Here is a 20,105-nt window from a genome sequence, read left to right on the forward strand (position 1 = left end):
AAACTGTTGACTGTAGTCTTAAATGGTTTTTGGAAATGTGGGGGTGCACGAATTGTTATTGAAAAAAAAACAAGTTGACTGTATATATTAATCAGCCTGTAAAAGTACAACTGACCTAATTTTATGCATCACATTTGCTTATCTTTAAGTGGTGTTGTATTGCTGTTTTAGGTGTTATACTTGTCAAGCAAATGATAACATTCAATTCAGTAGTAACTGCAACCTCCTTTGACTTTAGAGGCCCAGTGCACACTTTAAAAACATCCATAAAAATCTTTGATTTGAAAAGCAAATTTTATGGAGCCTGTAAAGGGATATGGGAGAATAATGAAAACCTGTTATAGCCAAGAGGAAGCATTGCATGCACATGTAAACTCATCAAGTGACAAAAGACCATAAAACTCATCCAAGAGACAGAATAAATGAAGTTATAGTACACTTCTAATACTTTCTGATAGTGAAACTTTCTCATGCACAGGCACAGTTTTTGAGAGCACACTAGAAACTATCCCGTGAGTGTGAAGGTTTTGCTATCAGAGCAAGTTTTATGTGTGCACCAGAGTTTCTGCCATTCTGTCTCACAGGATGAGCTTAATGGTCTTTTGCTATCTCAGTAAGCCTCAGATATCTCAGAGTTTCACGTGTGCACGCTATACTTACTCGTGCATGAAAAATTTTCTCAAGAGCACATGGAATTTTCTTGTGAGTATGCACGCATTCGTTCCTGGTGCACAACAGAACCTCAAGGAGTTCTGTAATTTTTGGACATCCATAGTTGATGAATTTTCAACTTGCTCAGAGGAAGCTATGCTATGAGCAACAATCTGGTTCTTAGATGGAACATAATTAAACGTTTATGTTAAAATTCTCAGTATACCCACCGAAATGTCTTTAATTTATAAAGGATAAGTCATCAAGACCTGATAAGCACCCTTTACTTATTCTTGATAAGCACTCTTTTATCGCCTCTCAGGAATCAGTGGAAGACCCATTTCCTCTGACACTTGTGGCAAATAGCAGAAAAATGTGGAAAGAAGAGGGGGATGATTTAAAATGTCATGATGCTTTAAATAATTGAAACAGTTTTATGTCACTAAATGATGAAAAGTAAGTGGGGTAATACGTGTTAATCTGACAGGTATATTTGGACGATGATAAAAGGCAGGCTTAAGAAAAATATGACATTTTAAGAAAGTTGGATGTCTCTCTTCAGTATTCACACAGTTTAACATGCAGCATCAGTCTCTGTGGCAGCTCCTGACTTCAACAGTCTAAATACAACCTTTCTTCTTTACTGGCTCTTATTTCTGTTTTCCTCTTCATAGCCTACTGTTGAGTTCTTCCTCTAAAGCAGGTCATCTTTTCTGTTAACAGCAGCTCCATTCTGATGAGAGGTCAAGACAGAAATAAGGGAACAGTACCATTATTGTTATGTGATTATTAGTAGAAAATGATGAGAGTGGTAAAAAGAGAGCAGGGTGATGTGAGATGATTGTCAGTGTAAAAAAGCAACAACAACAACAACAACAACAAAAACTGGTTTAACCCAATAAAAATCCAAGGGTTATTTACAAAATAAGTATAACATATTTTACTGGAGCAGAAAGCTCTGATTCTCAGGTTTTTGATTCCATAAATCCTATCAGGATAAAACAACCACAGCAGCCACAATTATTGCATGTGTCAGGCAATAAACAAACAATAACAAAAGCGTCCACTGTATTTACTGTATAAATGCCCTTTCTCCAGGCTATTATAAGCAATGCTATTTAGAAAAATTTCTGCCAACCTTGATCTTTCTGTCTACAGTTTGAGAAACATGGACTTTTCCTTATTAAAACAGGTGTAAAATCCTCATTTTCTGTTCTATTGTTATCATCTTTGAATCTAAACTAACTACAGCTTCATGTTTTGGTCCAGTTGAGTTTTCCAGCTAACACCTGAAGCTATAGTCTTTTACAGGCTCTGTTTCACAATACAAATTAACGACTATTTTGTTTTATGTCATTTTACTTAGTACCAGAAGCAGCTACATTAAATTGGACAGTTTGGGAAGAAACTTTAGAGTGTTACCTTTCTAAAGTCACCTTGTTTGTACCTGTACTCCAAATGGTCTGAGCACAGCATTCAGTTTAATTTGGGTATTCCTAGGTAGGAGTTTTGACTCATTTCACACAGAATTCTCAGTGATTATTGAAACAGCAGGAAGATCTGTATGGTTAGTTTTGGCTTTGAGGAAACATATTTGTGTCGTAGGTCCCAGTCTGTGCTGTTTTTATTGGAAAAGAACTGTCAGAAACGTCTTTACTGTGGAAAAAGCTACCATGGAGATAATAAAAACACATGCAATTTCACAAAACAGAGTCAATAAGTTTAGGAAATATTTGGTAAAATGAATATCCATGATAAAGATATTTAAAATATGCAGAGAAACAACATGTTCCCAGTGATATTTCTCATATATTATAGCAGCATCTGTGTGAAATCAAATCACAGATGAGCCTAACACATTTTACAGTGTACTATAGCATAGCAGGAAGCCCTGTTCTGCAAACATTTCTCATTGAAATGTTTCTTTTATTGATGCTTTCCTGCATTAAAAGACATAAGCAAAGCTGAGATAGATGCTTTTGATATAGAGCTACAAAATCACAGCACCACTGATGCACAAGAAAAAGCACGAGCGACTTATGTAAAGTCAGGAGCAACATTTGTCATCCTGTGAAAGCTGCAGGAATGCACCCTGGTTTGTGGAATGTTTCTGCTTTATAAGGTCATGTTGCTTTTCCTCAGTGTCCTACCACTGTGCGGTCTTCAAAGAAAAAGCCAGGATGATGAATCTCTAACCTCACTGTGCAGATTAGCCTGTTAAAGTTCAACAATATACACTTTGACCTGCTGTATGTGGAAGCCTGAGGCAAAATCAACTGCAACTGTCCTGAATTTGAAGTTCTTTCATGGTTTGTAGAAAAAATTAAGTATTCTGCTAGCTTTGAAGCTTTGTTGTGAATTACTGTTGTTATTTCAGTTAAGCAACCATGAGCATGAGTCAGAGCCAGCCACAATACTCTGTGTAAATGCAGAGGAGTACTATGCTATCAAACAGGAAAACAAGGGAATGCTTCATGAGTCACCAAAATCAAACACCCCCTCTTCCCAAAAGAAACCTGTCAACAAGCCCCTTTCAGGTGTGTGTGTAATGTTATATTTCAAACATGTACACACACATTCAGAATTTACACTGAGGTACAAACTGCTGCTTTAAATTTCAGTCTAACTTTTGTTCAAGAAGTGTACCAATATGGCTCAGAAGAGTGATCTTTACAGAAACTTTTTATTTTTTATTTTTAGAACAATATAAACCTGATTCCTAGTTTTTACTTCACCATGACAACAGAGGATAGTGTAAAAGCACATTCAAAACATATCAAAGCTGGTAAATCAAGGCTGATAACGCTGCTCTGGTGCTTGAACGTCACAAGTTTTCTGTTTGAACACAACATGAAGGTCCTCAAATCAAAGTTATTCAAGACTGATGTTCTATTCTTTCTTTGAATTTATGAATTCGTCATATAATTTACTACATAATCTAAATGAATCGTTGTGAGAGATTATATTGTAGGTTGATGCCAATACTGCATGACACAGCATCTCGTAAACTGCTACACTCACTGAGGGGCAGTTAGAGATTTGAACCCTTTCCAAAAAAATCTAAGATGACTGATGACCAGAGGAAAGTAATCAGATTTACTGTAAAGACAAAGCAGGGGGAATGTTTTTTGTCTAATCCAGTAAGTTACTGTACCAAGCCTTACAGTCACATGTGTAATTTTTTGGTTGTCGACATCCTTTTGTTTACACGGACATTCATAATAGTTTGAAACATATTAAAAATCTTACTTTTTCAAAGATATGTTGGTTGATGATGAAAAGCATAATTAAAATCAATAATCGTGCACATGATCTTATAACACACATCCATGTTTTCTACACACATGCACACACACACCCACCGCCCGCACACACACAAATTATAAATACACTCACAGCTCAACTGTAGTAGATTTCGGTGTTGGCAGCATGAAAACTGCTCCCCCTTTCTCTCTTTACTTCCCACCTCCCTCACCTCCCTCCTTTCCTCTTGTTCTCTCTCTCTCACTCTCCCTGCTTTCAGTCTCTTGCTGCCTTCCCAAGCAGTTCTTTGCTTTGGGTCTTGTGCTGCCACGAAGCCCTCTTTTATTCTATTTTGTTCTTTTTCATTTGTTAAAGAGGGCGCCTCCTCTTGTAGATTTCCCTTTTTTCTTCCCCCTCCCTCTCCTCTCGCTCTAGGATCAAAACCTCTCACTTTAAGCCACTCTTGCTCCATCTTTCCTATGCATGTCTCTGTGGCTGAGGGGAACAGGGACCGGACTCTCCCCTCTTCCTCTCTTCTTCTTCTTCCTCCTCCTCCTCTTCCACCTCCTCTGCCTCTCCATCCTCCACTTCACCTCTTGTCTGCTCACTTCCTAACGGAGGGATCATGTTCTATTTCCAGCTGGTGATCATGGCTGGGACTGTGCTGCTGGCTTACTACTTTGAGTACACGGACACGTTTCCTGTGCACATCCAAGGCTTCTTCTGCTACGACAAGACCTTCTCTAAGCCGTACCCAGGTCCGGACAACACCAGCAAGATCCCACCTGTGCTCATCTACTCACTTGTCACAGCTGTACCCACCCTCACGGTAAGAGCTTGGTGTGTTTAAAAGTGTGTAAGCCAAAGTCAAGTTCAGACTGGGGTATATGAGGTGCATGAGAGAAGTGTGTAAGTGGATGTGCACTCATTAGATGCTTAAAAGTGAGAATGAAGAACTAAAGCAGTCAAAGTTGAGGTTGTACATTTGGAATGTTTCTTGCATCACAAGAGAGTGCAAGAGAATTTTCCTTTTCTATTTCTATTTATTTTGAGTTTGCTTGTGATGAATCATCTTTGGTGTGTGTGTGCTGCTCCACTGAAAAAGAGAGCAGATTGGCTAGCTGCATGGAGGTAACCTTCTCCTTTGTGACAGGCAGGCACACGCGTGTCCATGTGGATGTGTGTGCCAAGAGAAAAACACAGATTAAATTTAACTCAAGCACACTGAGATGTGATCTGAATGGGCAGACAGGTCATCAGGAGACCACTCATGGATAGGCTGGAAGAAAGCAACACAATGTGACACACCGTGTTTACTGCGAAAGGAGCTAAAGTTGGAGTACAGACAAAACAATAGGTGCAGGAAAATTCTCTTAAAAAACAAAAAAAACTTGAGAGATGATAAGTGTGAAAAAGTCTCTCCAAAAAGGTAATTATGAGAGTGGATTGTATTATTTTTTATCATGTTTTTGCACAAACAAGACTCAGTACAAGACATATAAACATTAAGAGACTAATAAAACTGTACTAAACAAAAACATGACACTACGATAACATAGGATCAAAACAAAAAGCTACAACAAAAAGTCTGACTTGGCAGCAAAATATGCAGCAAAGCTTCAGCCTCCTCAAAGTGTATGGCAAAGGATATCCCAAAATTCATATCACCCAGCTGGAACTACAGTTAAGAAGTGAAAACGTTAAGAGATCTAATAACTGGGCCCCAGACCCTTTCCAAATGTATACCTGACTAATTCTTTAATCCATATAGACAAACAAGGAGCACTGACAGTTTTCCATTCCTTCAGTATGATTCTCTTAGCTACTAACATGCCAAACATAAAAGCCTGTTGCACAGTATATGGGAGTTTCAGAAGAGCTTTGGAGCACCCAAACAAGGCAATCAGTGCATCTGGTTGAACATTTAAATTATAAATTTAGCAAAACCATCTAAAGATGTCCTGCCAAAAGGAGGCAATCTTTGGGCATGACCAGAAAGTGTGACCTAGTGTACCCTTCCCAACATTACATCTGTCACAAGTGTCAAAGATATTAGGAAACATTTTGCTCAGCTTTTCTTTTAAATTGTGTATTCTGTGCATAACTTTAAACTGAATCAGTTGCAGCCTTGCATTGATTGAGCCTTGATGGATTCTTTCCATCCTCTCCCTCCAAACGTCCTCAGAAAATTCAACACCAAGATCAGCCTCCCAGACGGCTTTGATATGCTCATCTGAAACTGGGTTTTGTTTAGAAAATAATAAAAAAAAAATTTGACATGAGATGTTTTGTATCAGCTGGTAACTTCATTAATTCATAAAAGGGATGTTCGTTAGGTAAGCTCTCAAAATTATTAAAACTACCCTTAACAAAATGTTTAACTTGTAAATATCGGAAAAAAATGGGCTTGTGGGAGGGAATAGTTTTCCTTAAGCTCCACAAAGGATGCAAAATGATTTTTCATATACAAGTCTGATTCCTTTTGTGCCCTAGTGAATAAAAACTTGGCCACACTTGGATGAGGCAAACTTGTGATTAAAGCAAATAGGTGAATATATAGAGAATTCAGGTGCATGAACCACACTTTTCATCTGTTTTAAGATTTTGATTGAGTTATACAGGACAAAGTTTTCTTTAAAACTATTTACTGGGTAATCATTTGTTGCAAACATGAGAGCTGCAAGAGAACTGTTTTCCACTGCTTGAGATTCCAGTTATAGCCACTTAGGTGTAGGCTTGTCATTGAAGCCACTTGTTGAGGGGTCATGCCAGTATACTAAGGCCCTGGCATTAGCTGCCCAATAGTAATGTTGGAATACTGGGAGGGATAATCCCCTCATTTTCTTAGATTTTTGTAAATGGGCCTTGGATATTCGATGGTTTTTATACCCCCAAACAAATGGCAATTTTATTGAGTCCAGAGTTTTAAAAAATGACAAGGGGAGCTTAACTGGAATATTCTGAAACAAATACATTAACCTGGGGATAGAAACTATTTTAATAGCATTAACACACCCTATGATCTCCAGAATTCAATATCTTTTTTAAGTTTGTCTAGCTGACTACAGAAGTTGTTGTTAAATAAGAGCTCTGGATTAACAGTAATAGGCAGGCCTAAATATTATAAGATTGTATTATTTTTTTGTGTATATGTAATTGACTATGTGTGTACATAAGGTAGCTGTTGATCCCAAAGTGGGCCAGAAGGCAGTGAGCGTAAAGGAGCACAACACCTGGCACTAGCTTTGAGCACACACACAATCCTCAGCAGCTAAAATCCCCAAAAGACTTTTAAAAGAAAAGCAGAAACACAACAAAAAGACTGAGCCTACAACCACAATACAAAACACACAATAATCCTAACTGGATTACATGCACAGACAAAGCCACAGCCTGCTAAAACAGTAACAACAAGAATATCTCACAATGGCAGCACAAAACAGAGATCCATTTATCTGTTTGGCTGTGTACACTGTCTACCAGCCACAGTAAATGACAGACATTCAAAGAAAAGTTACGTGATGTGCATAGAAAACAAGTGTATGATCAGCATTCAAATTAAGTCGCATTAACGCTAAGGTTGGTTCAAGTTCAAGTTGTGGTTCAAATAAGAGCCCCATCCGCTACACAGCGAAACATGCGCTGAACATTTCAGAGTGGATTTTAAGTCCCAAAGTGTAATTTTAACTCCATTCTGAGTGAAATGGTCTTCAGTGGTGGAGAGTTGACAGTGTAAATGCATTCAGTGTTAATCCAACTCTATAGACAGTCAGTTGATCTAAGCACTGCACACTGCCATTTTAAATCTAGGGGAAGAGTTTTCCCATCATGCCCTTGTGCACAGCGTTATGTTTGATGTGTTCGTCGCCTGTTGTTCAGTGATCACAGTTGAGATTTCTGCTTATTTTTCTGGTGGGTTATTATTGTTTTTGATGTTAGACACTTCTGCACCATGAGTGAAGTTATCAACTGATGTACTGACTTCTCACCTGTGGCATGGAGTGGCCTTCAGGAAATGGCAGAGTGCTGATACTCATCAAAGGTTGTTGCCCAACTCTGTATTTGTTTCTTTGCTCCATGTTCCCATTTTTTTCTAATAACTCCATGAATACAGTATGTGAACCTTACTGTGTTAATATGAGAAAAACACTTTAATAGTCGAAATTAATGATCCCGTCAACTCGTCTGGTTGAGTCTTGTCTGCTCGAAATTGCTGCCCTTTTAAGATAAGTTTTTTCCTCGCCACTCTAACAAGGCTAAACACTTCTAGTGCAGAGCTCATGGTAATAAGTGCTGGTCTTTAAAATAATGGCTTCATCAGAGAGTATGGTCTAAAACCTACCCTCTTTATAAAGTGTCTTGAGATAACTTTGGTTATGAATTGCAGTATACAAACAAAGACTGATGCTTAACTGTTTGACTGATTGACTAGTTGGTAGATATCTTTAAAGAGTATGTTCAAGGCAAGGCAAGTTTATTTTTATAGCACCATTCATACACAATGCAGTTCATAGTGCTTTACAGAGATTAAAAGGAAAAAGCATTTAAAATACAACAAATGGACATTACAATGAAACAATGAACAGAATTAAAATTTGAGTTCATTTAATTAAATATTCAATAAAATGCATAAATGTGTACACTTTTGTGAGTCATGGGGTTACTTTTCTAAATGCCAGGCTTATCAGTGAAGAAGAGGGAAAATATTATTCATATGCATAGTGGTCCACAAATTTTAATTATAAACCTGCTGGGAATCAAAGAGACCAGGAACAGGTCAGGTTAAGGAGAAATAAAGACATAAGAGGAGAACCATGTGTTTATGCAAAATTTTAAAGTTAATGATAAATTTTAGGCTTTTAAAGAATGAAAAGAGCATTATATTTTGTAAATGCATACAAATGCATTCCTATAAACCCGGGATTATGTACCATATTCCAGGTAAATGTTTGTTCCAGAGTGGAAATGCATTAGAAAAAATTGTTTTAGGAACGTTTGGTGTAAGAGTTATTTTATTCTGCTCCTACAACTTTGCAGCAGCAAAAGCTGATACACCAATATAGACTGCCATGCAGAGACACATAAACAGGAATGTCAGTCACCATGCATTACTGCTCAACTTCAGTTTTGGAGAAGTGTGATGCACAGTCTTAAAATGTATCATTATTATGTTAGATAAATTTATTGCTATTAAATACTTGTGCAGAGTCTCATCAGTGAAATCTAAGCAGCAGTTAATTCATATTGAGTTCTCTAGTGATTGTGCAGAGTCCTTAACCCAAAAGGACTGAATATAGTGAGTGAAAATGAATCTGGATTCCTTTTTTTCACCTTTTATTCTGAAAGGTTCAGTTAATTTAATTCCAAAGGTTTCCACTAGGTCTCCAGCTAGTTATCTTCAGTAAGGTGGGTGTTAAATGTCGTTTTAAGCATTAACATTAGGTGAAAACCTTTGACATATACTAAAAGTCCCTGTAATGTGATTTTAAAAAAACATTTTAGATTTGTTGTATGACAGGCCACTGTGTTCCGAATCACTAGGGCAAATTTCAGTCATGAAAAGCATTTCTAAGTTTATCAAATTACATTTCAAAATCATGAAAAACACTGTGGCTGTATGAGCACAAAACAGAGGAGCAAGGGGTAGAGGGGAAAACATTCTCCTAAGAAAGGAGAAACCTCATCATACATAAACAAGATGCTGTTTACACTTGTACCTGTACATACCAAAAAATAAATAAATAAATAAACTCCCATCCCTATTAGCTAAAGATTGAATTTATGAGGAAACACAACCGTCGTATTCTCTATTATCAGTTATAAATGCTGAAAATACTTACATTTAGTATATGTCCCTTCATCGTTCGTTATGCCATTTTGCAAGTGAATATGGTTCATGGTGGGAAATTCCTAGCCCTTGATTTAAAAGAGAATTGGGATACCCCTTAACCTGACGTAAAAAATTCTAAACCAAGGAGAAGGGCTAAGGGGTCAAAATGGGATTGACTCGTATATTCCCTAGCATGACACTAATTAACAAACATACCAATAATCTAATCTAATCTAATTATCCAGCACGACCAAAATTTATCTGAGAGTAAAAGAAGCTGGTCAGCTTTATTTAAAAGGGAATTACTTTGTCTCTGTGGAGGTGGTTTGGCTGCAAAAGGTCAAACTTCTTACAAAACTACAAAACTCTTTTTAAATACATCCTGATATATGTAGTTATTTTGATTCAATTTTAAGACTGTATCCTCGAATGGTGGTTGCCAATTTCCAACCCTGTTTGTGAGATGTAGTAACAAAGTCCCATCTTTTTTCTGCGCTAAATACACAGAGGCAAGACGCTAGCTGATGATTCTTTTCCTGAGGAAAATTTAACTCAGTGTCCCATAAAACTTCAAATTGTACAGTGGAAGCAAACGAATATGAAACCATCGTAATGACTGGTAAAATCAAATGTAAGGCTATTAAAATAACATAAGTACAATGAATAACCCACTACACTGCACACTATTACTGTACACTGGGGTTAGGTATAATTATAGAATGCAGGTCCTTAGGTGACATTATGAACAGAGGAACAAAAAAAAATAAAAAATCAATAAAGACAATGGAAAAGTTTTAGGACAATGGTTTAGGTTAAACAATGTGTCAGTGTATTTATTCACAGTTAAATGGATGATAAAAAAATTATTCAAAATGTAAAAGGATGAAAGTGAATCTTGGAGGGCAGCAGGACAAGAGGAGTGTTTAGTTATTCTAGGTATGGTGAAGAAAGAGGAAGTCCATTTATTTTTAAGTGTAGGACTTTTTTCTCCTTTTTCAGTTTTCAAGTTTAGGAAGAAGGGTTTAATGTCTTAGATAACTTTTAAACTTTAAAGGGCAATTAATTCAAAAAACCTTCTGAAATATTTATATGTTTTAAAAATTGCAATAATTGTGTTTTAAATAATTAGCCCTTCCTTTATTTTAGTTTTCCCACAAGCTAAACACAGCAAATTTGTCACAAAACTTTCAGTGAGAAACACAGAAAGAAGTCATTTTGAGTCTTTAAGCGTTGTCCACTTTGTGACTGGCTTAATAAAAGCACTGGACTTTCACCACTGGACTCACTGTTACTTATTTCTGATGTTTGTCATGAAAGGTGTGATGTGATAACCTTGCAAAGCAGATGGATACGCCCGTTTCCTTGTTTTTCACTGGTGAATCCATCTTGCAAAGCTCCCATCTGAACTGTTTGGGCAAGCAAGTGACAGGACCAATCAGCGACAAGGGGCAGTACTTTCAGGCGCAGCAGAGTCTTGACATTAACAAGCAACAGCAAGAGTTGGTGCAGTTATGAGGAAGAGATTAGCGTGGATGCTGCTAAAGCGCCAGTTTTATTAGAACTTGAAACATTTCTTTGTTAAAAGAAGAACAAAGAACGGCAGTGAGTTGTTTTCTTTTCAAAAATGACAAAAGTCGAGTACTTACATGTCTATAGTCGCCATGTTATGCGTTATTCCTCTCAGTAGCTGCGCACGCGTAGCTTGACAGCGGCTACGTCATGTGTTTTGTTGCTCTAATTGGCCCGTAGAGATGTGACAGACAGAACGTTCATCCAATCACTCTTTGAGTTTTTTTCAAAGCCTCTGCCTTTTCTCAAACGTTTCCTATTGAAGCTTTCCCAGATGGATGTGTGAAACAAATCCATCTGGCATGTCAGGTTAGTGATGTGGTACTGGGGAAAGAATGATCAAAGTGTGAGCTTTATTTTAAAATACAATAAGATTATAAATAAGATGTTAATTCCCAGTCTGGCTCCTTTGTTATTATAAGTGATATACACAATGTAGGTCTGCCTTTTTGAGCACCTTGTGTATACACAAGGTGCTCAAAAGGGCAGACCTACATTGACTTCAAATCCAAAGCCAGCAGACCTTTAATGCTGCTCCAGCTGAGAGTAAATCACTCTGGTCTTTGATCTAGGTCAGAGCACAATACTTACACTGGTGAGTCAGCCTTAACCTGTGCTGACAGAGACTTTGGTGTGTGTATCAAGCAGCAAGGTAGATCACAGCAGTAACTCCTCATGATAGCTCCTGTCTGCTGTAAATGGGCCTTGCCTTTTACCTCTGCTTTGCTGAAGAGTCCAACTTTGTCTCTATAGGACTGAAGAAAAGTATATGTGTATAATAATCTGACTGTTGATAACGGTTTATAAAACTATTAGATCTCACACTGCTGGGCTGGATCTTTGCAGGTATCAGTAACTACAATGTTTGGGTCTATGCCAAAATCTTCCCTCCAAGAAAGAAGGCACTTAAGCTCTCCACCCTCTCCTAAAAGTGTCCCAGTATTTGATTAAAATTATCAATCACCTTTATGAGTTTTCAGTACAAAGAGCTAATCCACTGCTTGGAGACCCACTGCAAGTGTGTGTGGCACAAAGACTGTAGCCATGGACAATGCACCTCTATCCTCTACATATGTACAAAGACAAAACCAAAAAAAACAATGAGACAGCTGCTGAGATAATAAGAATTTGGAGCAATAGTCTGCACAGTACTGCAGTAGAGATGCTGTGTTCTGAATATGTTGTTTTCACTTGAAGAAAAACAGATTTCACTCCTACATTAAAGAGAAAAGCAGATTTTTTTTTCATGTTTTGAACACTTACAGTAATGGAAAGTTCAGTCACTCCTATGTTAGTGTTCCTGTTTATTAACCCTTTACCTACTGAGCCAGCGCCGGCACTGTGTTTTATATGTCTGGAGTATTATTACCGTAACTCTGTCCAAGTTTGTCCGATGAGAAAAATTCCAACGGTGTTGGAAAGCTGAGAATTGTGGGCATGCGCACATATAGGGTTCATTACGGTACTCACAACCATATGATGTGGGCATTCATAGAAAAACACCAGAAGTATCGTGAGACCACTACACGGGTTCTCAACACTGTAACTCCTCGAAAGTTTGCTCAATCTAAAAAATTCCAATGCTGACAGAGAGCTGAGAATCTGTGCTTTCCAGCAATATATGATGTGTGGTATATATTACAGTAATGTCGAACAGCACCGCGAAAATGGCAGCTTTGGCAGAAGACAAGTGAGAAAAGGAGAGTGAAGGAAGAGCGTAAAAGGAGAGTGAGCGAGAGTGGTGTTTTGTTTTCAAAAAATAGCATTAGTTAGTGGCATTTGTGCGTGTCTGTCATGTGCAATAACAATATGTTACTTGAGAATGTTGAGAATGCATTTTTCCACCTGTATTTGCACTAATTGTTGCCTATGTATATAGTTATCTTTTACACTGGTGATTGTTCTAAACATGTATAGGTTTGCATTTCAAATGTCAAATCAAAACTTGATGAGCAATAACAACATTTCTTCTCATATAGCCATGAAAAACAAATCCGTTTTTGTGTTTTTCTTTTTTTAAACTGCTGACAATTCTATATAATGTGCAATAATCATTAACCAGATGTTGAAAAGTCAAGTTCAAGTACTCCTGGGAAAAGGGACCAAAGCTCTCAGACTTAGGGCATTTCCTGACTATTTTACAGCCATAATAACAAAATATGTCCAAATCGCCATTTTTAGACTCAGTAGGTAAAGGGTTTTAAGTGTCCTCTTGACTTTTCTCATCTGCTCTGCTAATATGTTGCACACAGAGCCACAGGAGCCACAATATGAAACAGAGCTATTAGTCATTGCATTTTTTTAACATATGGCGTGTAGTAATCACTGATTAAAAAGAAACGTATTAGGAAAGGAGAATCTGGACACAGTGTCATAATATCTGAGCTCTACAGAAGAATTTAACTTTGTAGAAAAGTCAATTTGGTTTGTTTTTTGTATTTTAACTTATGTCCAATCAGTTAACATGGAGGTGGCACTATACCCTCAGCCACTCATTGGAAGGAAAAATAGCCCTTGGCTTCACTTAAGACAAGTTTTTGCACTGTCCATTTCCATTCTTTTTGCAGTGTATGGTTGACTTACATGTATTTATGCATATGTGCATTTTAATTACTTTGTATGTGACTCTTCATTTTTACCATGACCATAATTCTTCTGGAACAAATATGTTATCCAAAATGCCATCAAGCCTTAAAACCAAACAACAACATTCTGATTTTGAATTTTTAGTGTTGTATGAAAGTTTCTCCAAACACAAAGGACCTGTTAGGCTACAACTCTAATGTTTTCAGTTTCAACAGGTCCAGCTTTCATTGTCAGCTTCATTTGTCTTTTGTGTTGCTTATAGAATCATAAGACTTGCCCACAGTGCTGTTTCAAGGCATGATATTTACACAGTGGTGTTTTGTCTTCACTATGAACATAGGGGAGGAGTAATAACACCCCTCTGTGTTGACTTTGGAGGTAGTAATAGAGGCTTGACAGACGTGATAACAGGATCACCAGAACCAGTGTGGAAGTGGGGATTGTAAATGGACTTCATCTTGTATAGTGCTCGTCCAGTCTGACTACTTAAAGTGCTTTCACACTACAGGTCACACCCTTTCATTTCATATTCACACACTGATAACAGATGGGGCTTTGGAGAGAGCCCATCAGTGTTAGCATTGGCAGCAGAAGGAGCAAATTGGGGTTTCCCAAGGATACCTCCATAAGGTTCTATGCAGGAGCAGGAGCTGGGGATGGAACAAACGACTCTTACCTACTGAGCCACAGTGTGTCTGCATTTACAACCCTGTGTGTGTGTGTATGTGGAGCTGTCGTGCTTTGCTCTCTTGCTGTCATGCAAAGCTGCAATGGAATGTTAATTAAAAGATGGGGATACTGAATATCACACCATCACAGTAAATCATGGTTATGGCAGAACTTCATTACGTTGCTGCTGCGGAAATTCACTGTGAAAACAAGTGTAGTTAGTAGTTAGTACCAGTTTTTGAATGGATGTTGTATTTAGGCTGCATTTGTGGCAGCTACTGCTGCATACTTTTTGTGAAAAGTATTGTGAAAATATTTTTGCTTATACCTTCTAAGGTAATGCTTGGTTGTTGGGGGGGTTGTTGGGGGGGGGGGTTACAAGTCTGCTCAAGGCCTCACTTTGGCCAGGGGTGGCCCTGAGGCCCTGAGCGAAAGCCCCATATAGCATTTCTTGCATTTCTTGGGAGAAGCTCCCATTGTTTGCGCAGACTTCTTTTATTTTGAATGGTTTCCGTCAGGGGGGTGGGGTGGGGGGTTATCTGATGAAAAATGACAGCGCTGTGACAGCAGGAATTTGCAGCCAACATGCAGCAAAAGCCACACTGGCAGAAGCTGGAGCAAACATGCTTGGCCCACACGCACAGCAAAACATGCAGCCAGTCTGAAATGGGCTTCATTCTCTCTTCTTAGCTCCTGCTACCTCTGCATGTAGCACACCTGAGTTCACTCTGCAATCAGAGTGTAGCTTAGGCATTGATGAGAGCAATCCATCTGGGCACTTTGCCCAAAGGATGCCAGTCCCGCCCCTTTCTTGGGGAAAACAGTCCAGAAAAGTGAATGGCAGTAAATCAGAAAAAATGGGTCAATAGGGATTTAAAAGCTTGAAATATGAAAACCGTTAATAAGAGCCAAATCCAATGGCCGGTGAGATAAACTTTATAACATAGGACATTTATTTTTTTCTTAGAAATTATTGTCATTATTGAATCGAAGCCTCTAACTGAATTGCTTGGCTGGCTGGCTAAGGGGAGCCCTGTGTAATTTTTTTTCTGCATATGTGTGTTGAACCTTAACACTTGAATGAAGTTAATAAGCTAGTTTATGTGTGAAAAAGCTGTTAACATGCAGGCAGACTATATCTCCTGCTGTCACAGAGCAATCACTAGCTTAAAGTTATTAAGAACACAGCACTGGTCCAACATTTGCCTGCTTTTAGTCCTCTAGTTTCAGCCTAAAGACACAGAACTCTTCTTTGACACTCTTTTGACCATTTGAGAATAGCAAAACACGCCTTACATTATGGTTTTTTAATTGTTTAAGGCACCAAACAAAATGGCTTTTAATCTCATTGTCAATGTTGTTTTCTAACCTATCATTAGTGTTGTAGTACTCGAGAACAGTCTTGGTCTTGAGACCGGTCTCCAGACCACATTTTGAATGTCTTGGTCTTGTCTCGGACTCGAGAGCATTTTTACTCGGACTTGTCTCGGTCTCGAACTAGCTTGACTCTGGATTTTCCATCAAGACTGGACGAGACCAGCACTTATCTTCTATTCTTTGACTTAATGTGATTATAAGGAGAAGCACTTGCTAAAACAACAAATAGCTATACCTGCAAAAACTCAGACATACAGTTGAAACCAGAAGTTTACATACACTATATAAAAAGGCACATGAACTTTTTTTTCTCACTGTCTAACATTAAATCAGATTAAACTTTTCCTGTTTTTGGTCAATTAGGATTACCAAAATTATTTATATTTGCTAAATGCCAGAATAATGAGAAAAGGATTTTTTTTAGACAATTTTTTTTACGTTCTTTAAAGGTTCAGAAGTTTACATACACTAAGATTACTATGCCTTTAAACAATTTGGGAAAGCCCAGATGATGATGTCATGTCTTTGGAAGCCTCTGATAGGTTTATTGACAACATTTAAGTTAATTAGAGGCACACCTGTGGATGTATTTTAAGGCACACCTGAAACACACTACTTCTTTGTGTCACATCATGGGAAAATCAAAAGAAATCAGCCAAGATATCAGGAAGAGAATTGTGGACTTGCACAAGTCTGGTTCATCCTTGGGTGCAATTTCCAGGTGCCTGAAGGTGCCACGTTCATCTGTTCAAACAATTATACACAAGTATAAACACCATGGGAATGTCCAGCCATCATACCGCTCAGGAAGGAGACAGGTTCTGTGTCCCAGAGATGAACGTGCTTTGGTCCGAAAAGTGCATCTCAACCCAAGAACAAAAGCAAAAGACCTTGTGAAGATGCTGGCTGAAGCTGGTAAGAGTGTGTCATTATCAACAGTCAAACGAGTCCTGTACCGACATGGGCTGAAAGGCCACTCTCCCAGGAAGAAGCCATTACTCCAAAAGAAACATAAAAAGCCAGATTACAGTTTGCAAATGCACACAGGGACAAAGACCTTAATTTTTGGAGACATGTTCTGTGGTCTGACGAAACTAAAATTGAACTTTTTGGCCATAATGACCATTGTTACATTTGGAGAAAAAAGGGGGAAGCTTGCAAGCCTGAGAACACCATCCCAACTGTGAAACATGGGGGTGGCAGCATCATGTTGTGGGGTTGTTTTGCTGCAGGAGGGACTGGTGCACTTCACAAAATAGATGGCATCATGAGGAAAGAACATTATGTGGAAATACTGAAGCATCATCTCAAGACATCAGCCAGGAAGTTAAAGCTTGGGCGCAAATGGGTTTTCCAAATGGACAATGACCCTAAGCATACTGCCAAACTGGTTACAAAGTGGCTTAAGAATAACAAAGTCAATGTTTTGGAGTGGCCATCACAAAGCCCTGATCTCAATCCCATTGAAAATTTATGGGCAGAGCTGAAAAGGCATGTGCGAGCAAGGCGGCCTACAAACTTGGCTCAGTTACACCAGTTCTGCCAGGAGGAATGGGCCAAAATTCCTGCAAACTATTGTGAGAAGCTTGTGGAAGCATATCCAAAATGTTTGACCCAAGTCATACAGTTTAAAAGCAATGCTACCAAATACTAATGAGATGTATGTAAACTTCTGACTCTCAAGGAAATAATAAAAAATTGTCTAAAAAATGATCTCTCTCATTATTCTGGCATTTAGCGAATATAAATAATTTTGGTAATCCTAATTGACCAAATACAGGAAAAAATTTAATTTGATTTCATGTTAGACAGTGAGAAAAAAAAGTTTATGTGCCTTTTTATATAGCGTATGTAAACTTCTGGTTTCAACTGTAAGTCCATCCTTTTTTCTAGTCAGATATACCTCTGAACACTTATTTTAGGCCTCATTCACCTGACAAATCTAGATAAACATCTCATTTTCAGACATTTAAAATAATACAAGACTTGTTAAGATTTAAGATTTTTACATGTTGTGCTTTGAAAGATTTGCAGACCCCTTGTTCTTATCCACCAAATGTATTAAAATAAAAATACAATTAAAGAGAGAACGCTCTTTAACTGTTCAACCTTGTCAAGGTTTTTCAAAATTGATTTTTATGGTCTTGGGCTTGTCTCGGTCTTGACTCGGTCTCGATCCCCCAAAGGCTTGGTCTTGTTTTGGTCTTGATGCACTCTGGTCTCTGACAGTGTGGTCTTGAGTACAACACTACCTACCACCTTTCAATCTGAAGGCTTGTCTTCCCCCAATTTGGGATGTGGTCACATTGGAAAGCAGGAAATTACATTGCAATGCTCTTACCCATAGGGGAACAGGGAGAACATGGCAGTGACACAAACACACACATACACACACACACACACACACATTTAGATATGCTTATTATGGCTTTTACAGCAAAACCTGATGCTCCTTTACCACCACTGAAAACAGCATACACCAGATGTTCTTAAATCCACCGTGGAGAACCATTAGGGCAACCAGGAGAAACTAATGTATTTTTCTTTAAGTTGTATTTTGTGTGTAAAGCACTTTGTGCTGCATTGCATTGTATGAAAAGTGCTATATGATTGACTGATAAAAATAAACATGACAGTGTTTGTCTTAAGAATAACATGGTTAGCTTATATGATATGTATTATGTGTAATATGTCTCAAATTTCTCCTTGGGATTAATTGATCGATCTATCTATATATCTGCATGTACTATAAATGATATCTATGGCAATTGATCTTCTTACATGGCAAAAATCATAAACGACTGTCGACACTAAATTTGCGTCATTGACCAGTACCAATCTTTAAGTGCTTAACTTTGGAGTAACAAAGACGAACAGAGGCAAAACTCAATTTTTATCAGCCACTTCAATGCATAAGAATATTACATTTTGTTTAAAAAAAGCCATGTCATGTTAATTTCCACAATTCCGAAAGCTTTTTAAGCATATAGTTTGTAGGAGAATGTTCCTTGGTACAAAAAGCTGGGGTGTGTAGATAGCATAGTGCAGAGAAAATAAAAAAAAACAAGCTCATATAGTTTTAGACTGTGTAAGTAATGAATCCTTAATTGCCTGTTTTTTTCACTCCATTATTTCTCTCACATGTTCATACCAAATGCTGATTCCAGAAACCTATAGAAATACTTTAACCCATTTTTTGTGCTTGTCCTTTCTTTGACCTAACTGCATATTTTGGATCTACGTCCACGTGTTGTCACAGAGGAGTCCTGACCGCATCCTCACATCCTGAATCCTCAGCCATAATGTCAGCAGACTCACATTAAACATTGCCATGCCTCACCCTGGGGAAACCGTGACCTCACACCCACCTCAAAAGAAAACTTACATTCATGCACAGTTGCACAAACATAGATCAGTGCCTTTCTCTTATTCAAACATTAACTTACATTTTTAATCACTACCCCTTTTCTTTATTTACCTCTGCTTTTAAATACAGACATGCAAACAGTCTAGGCCCGAGTGTCTTGAGCCCAGGTTAATGAGACAGATGGCGGGATGGGCTCAGTGGTGGGAGAGAAGCAACATATGTGCCTTGGTGAAGATTTCTCACTTCTACCCTTGAATGACCCTTGACTTCTGCTCCTAATTACTTGCAATAAAAAGGAAAAGGGGGAAAACATGTAATTAAAGGAGGGATGTTGTTTGTAACAGGTCAAAGTTATTATCAAAAACATCGAGAAAGGAAGAAAATCACAAAGAGAAATGATGAAATTACCTCTTACAGAGAAAAACATGTTTTTTTTTAACCACAAAATATTGGAGCATCTCTATCTGCTCTAAATATCTGAGCTTCTGATATCCACACAGAAGTATAATTTTACTCAGCCTGCAGCATTCCCGCTCTGCATGATCTAATCGTAATAATTCTCTCTACCCAAGATTGCAGCACCAAATCATTTTCATATTTCTAATATCAAAGAATCTTCAAATTTGAAATCTGTTTATCATTTCACTGTAACCTGTTTCTCTATTTCAGTGGTTTAGAATGTACTATTCTGGCCTTATATTGTCTTATGAGCAGAGAAAGAAAGAAATATAAGCCAGCATTTGAATTATTATTTTTCTATTATGTTTAATTTACTGAATTTTATTGTAAATGTCTTTATTGATGTAAAAGAGA

General features: G+C 37.9%; 1 protein-coding gene across 3 annotated transcripts in view; it reads left to right on the plus strand.

Annotated features, from left to right (window-relative positions):
• Nucleotides 1-4,156: 4,156 nt before the first annotated feature.
• Nucleotides 4,157-20,105, plus strand: part of plppr2a (phospholipid phosphatase related 2a) — a 30,708-nt gene continuing 14,759 nt past the window's right edge. For all 3 annotated transcript variants that reach the window (XM_041778154.1, XM_041778155.1, XM_041778156.1), the window contains exon 1: nucleotides 4,157-4,723. In XM_041778154.1, coding sequence (XP_041634088.1) covers nucleotides 4,520-4,723 — 204 coding nt within the window. In that variant the 5' untranslated portion in view covers nucleotides 4,157-4,519. The remainder of the gene's footprint in view (nucleotides 4,724-20,105) is intronic.

Source organism: Cheilinus undulatus, linkage group 21, assembly GCF_018320785.1.
Source record: "Cheilinus undulatus linkage group 21, ASM1832078v1, whole genome shotgun sequence".
NCBI classification, from domain to species: domain Eukaryota; kingdom Metazoa; phylum Chordata; class Actinopteri; order Labriformes; family Labridae; genus Cheilinus; species Cheilinus undulatus.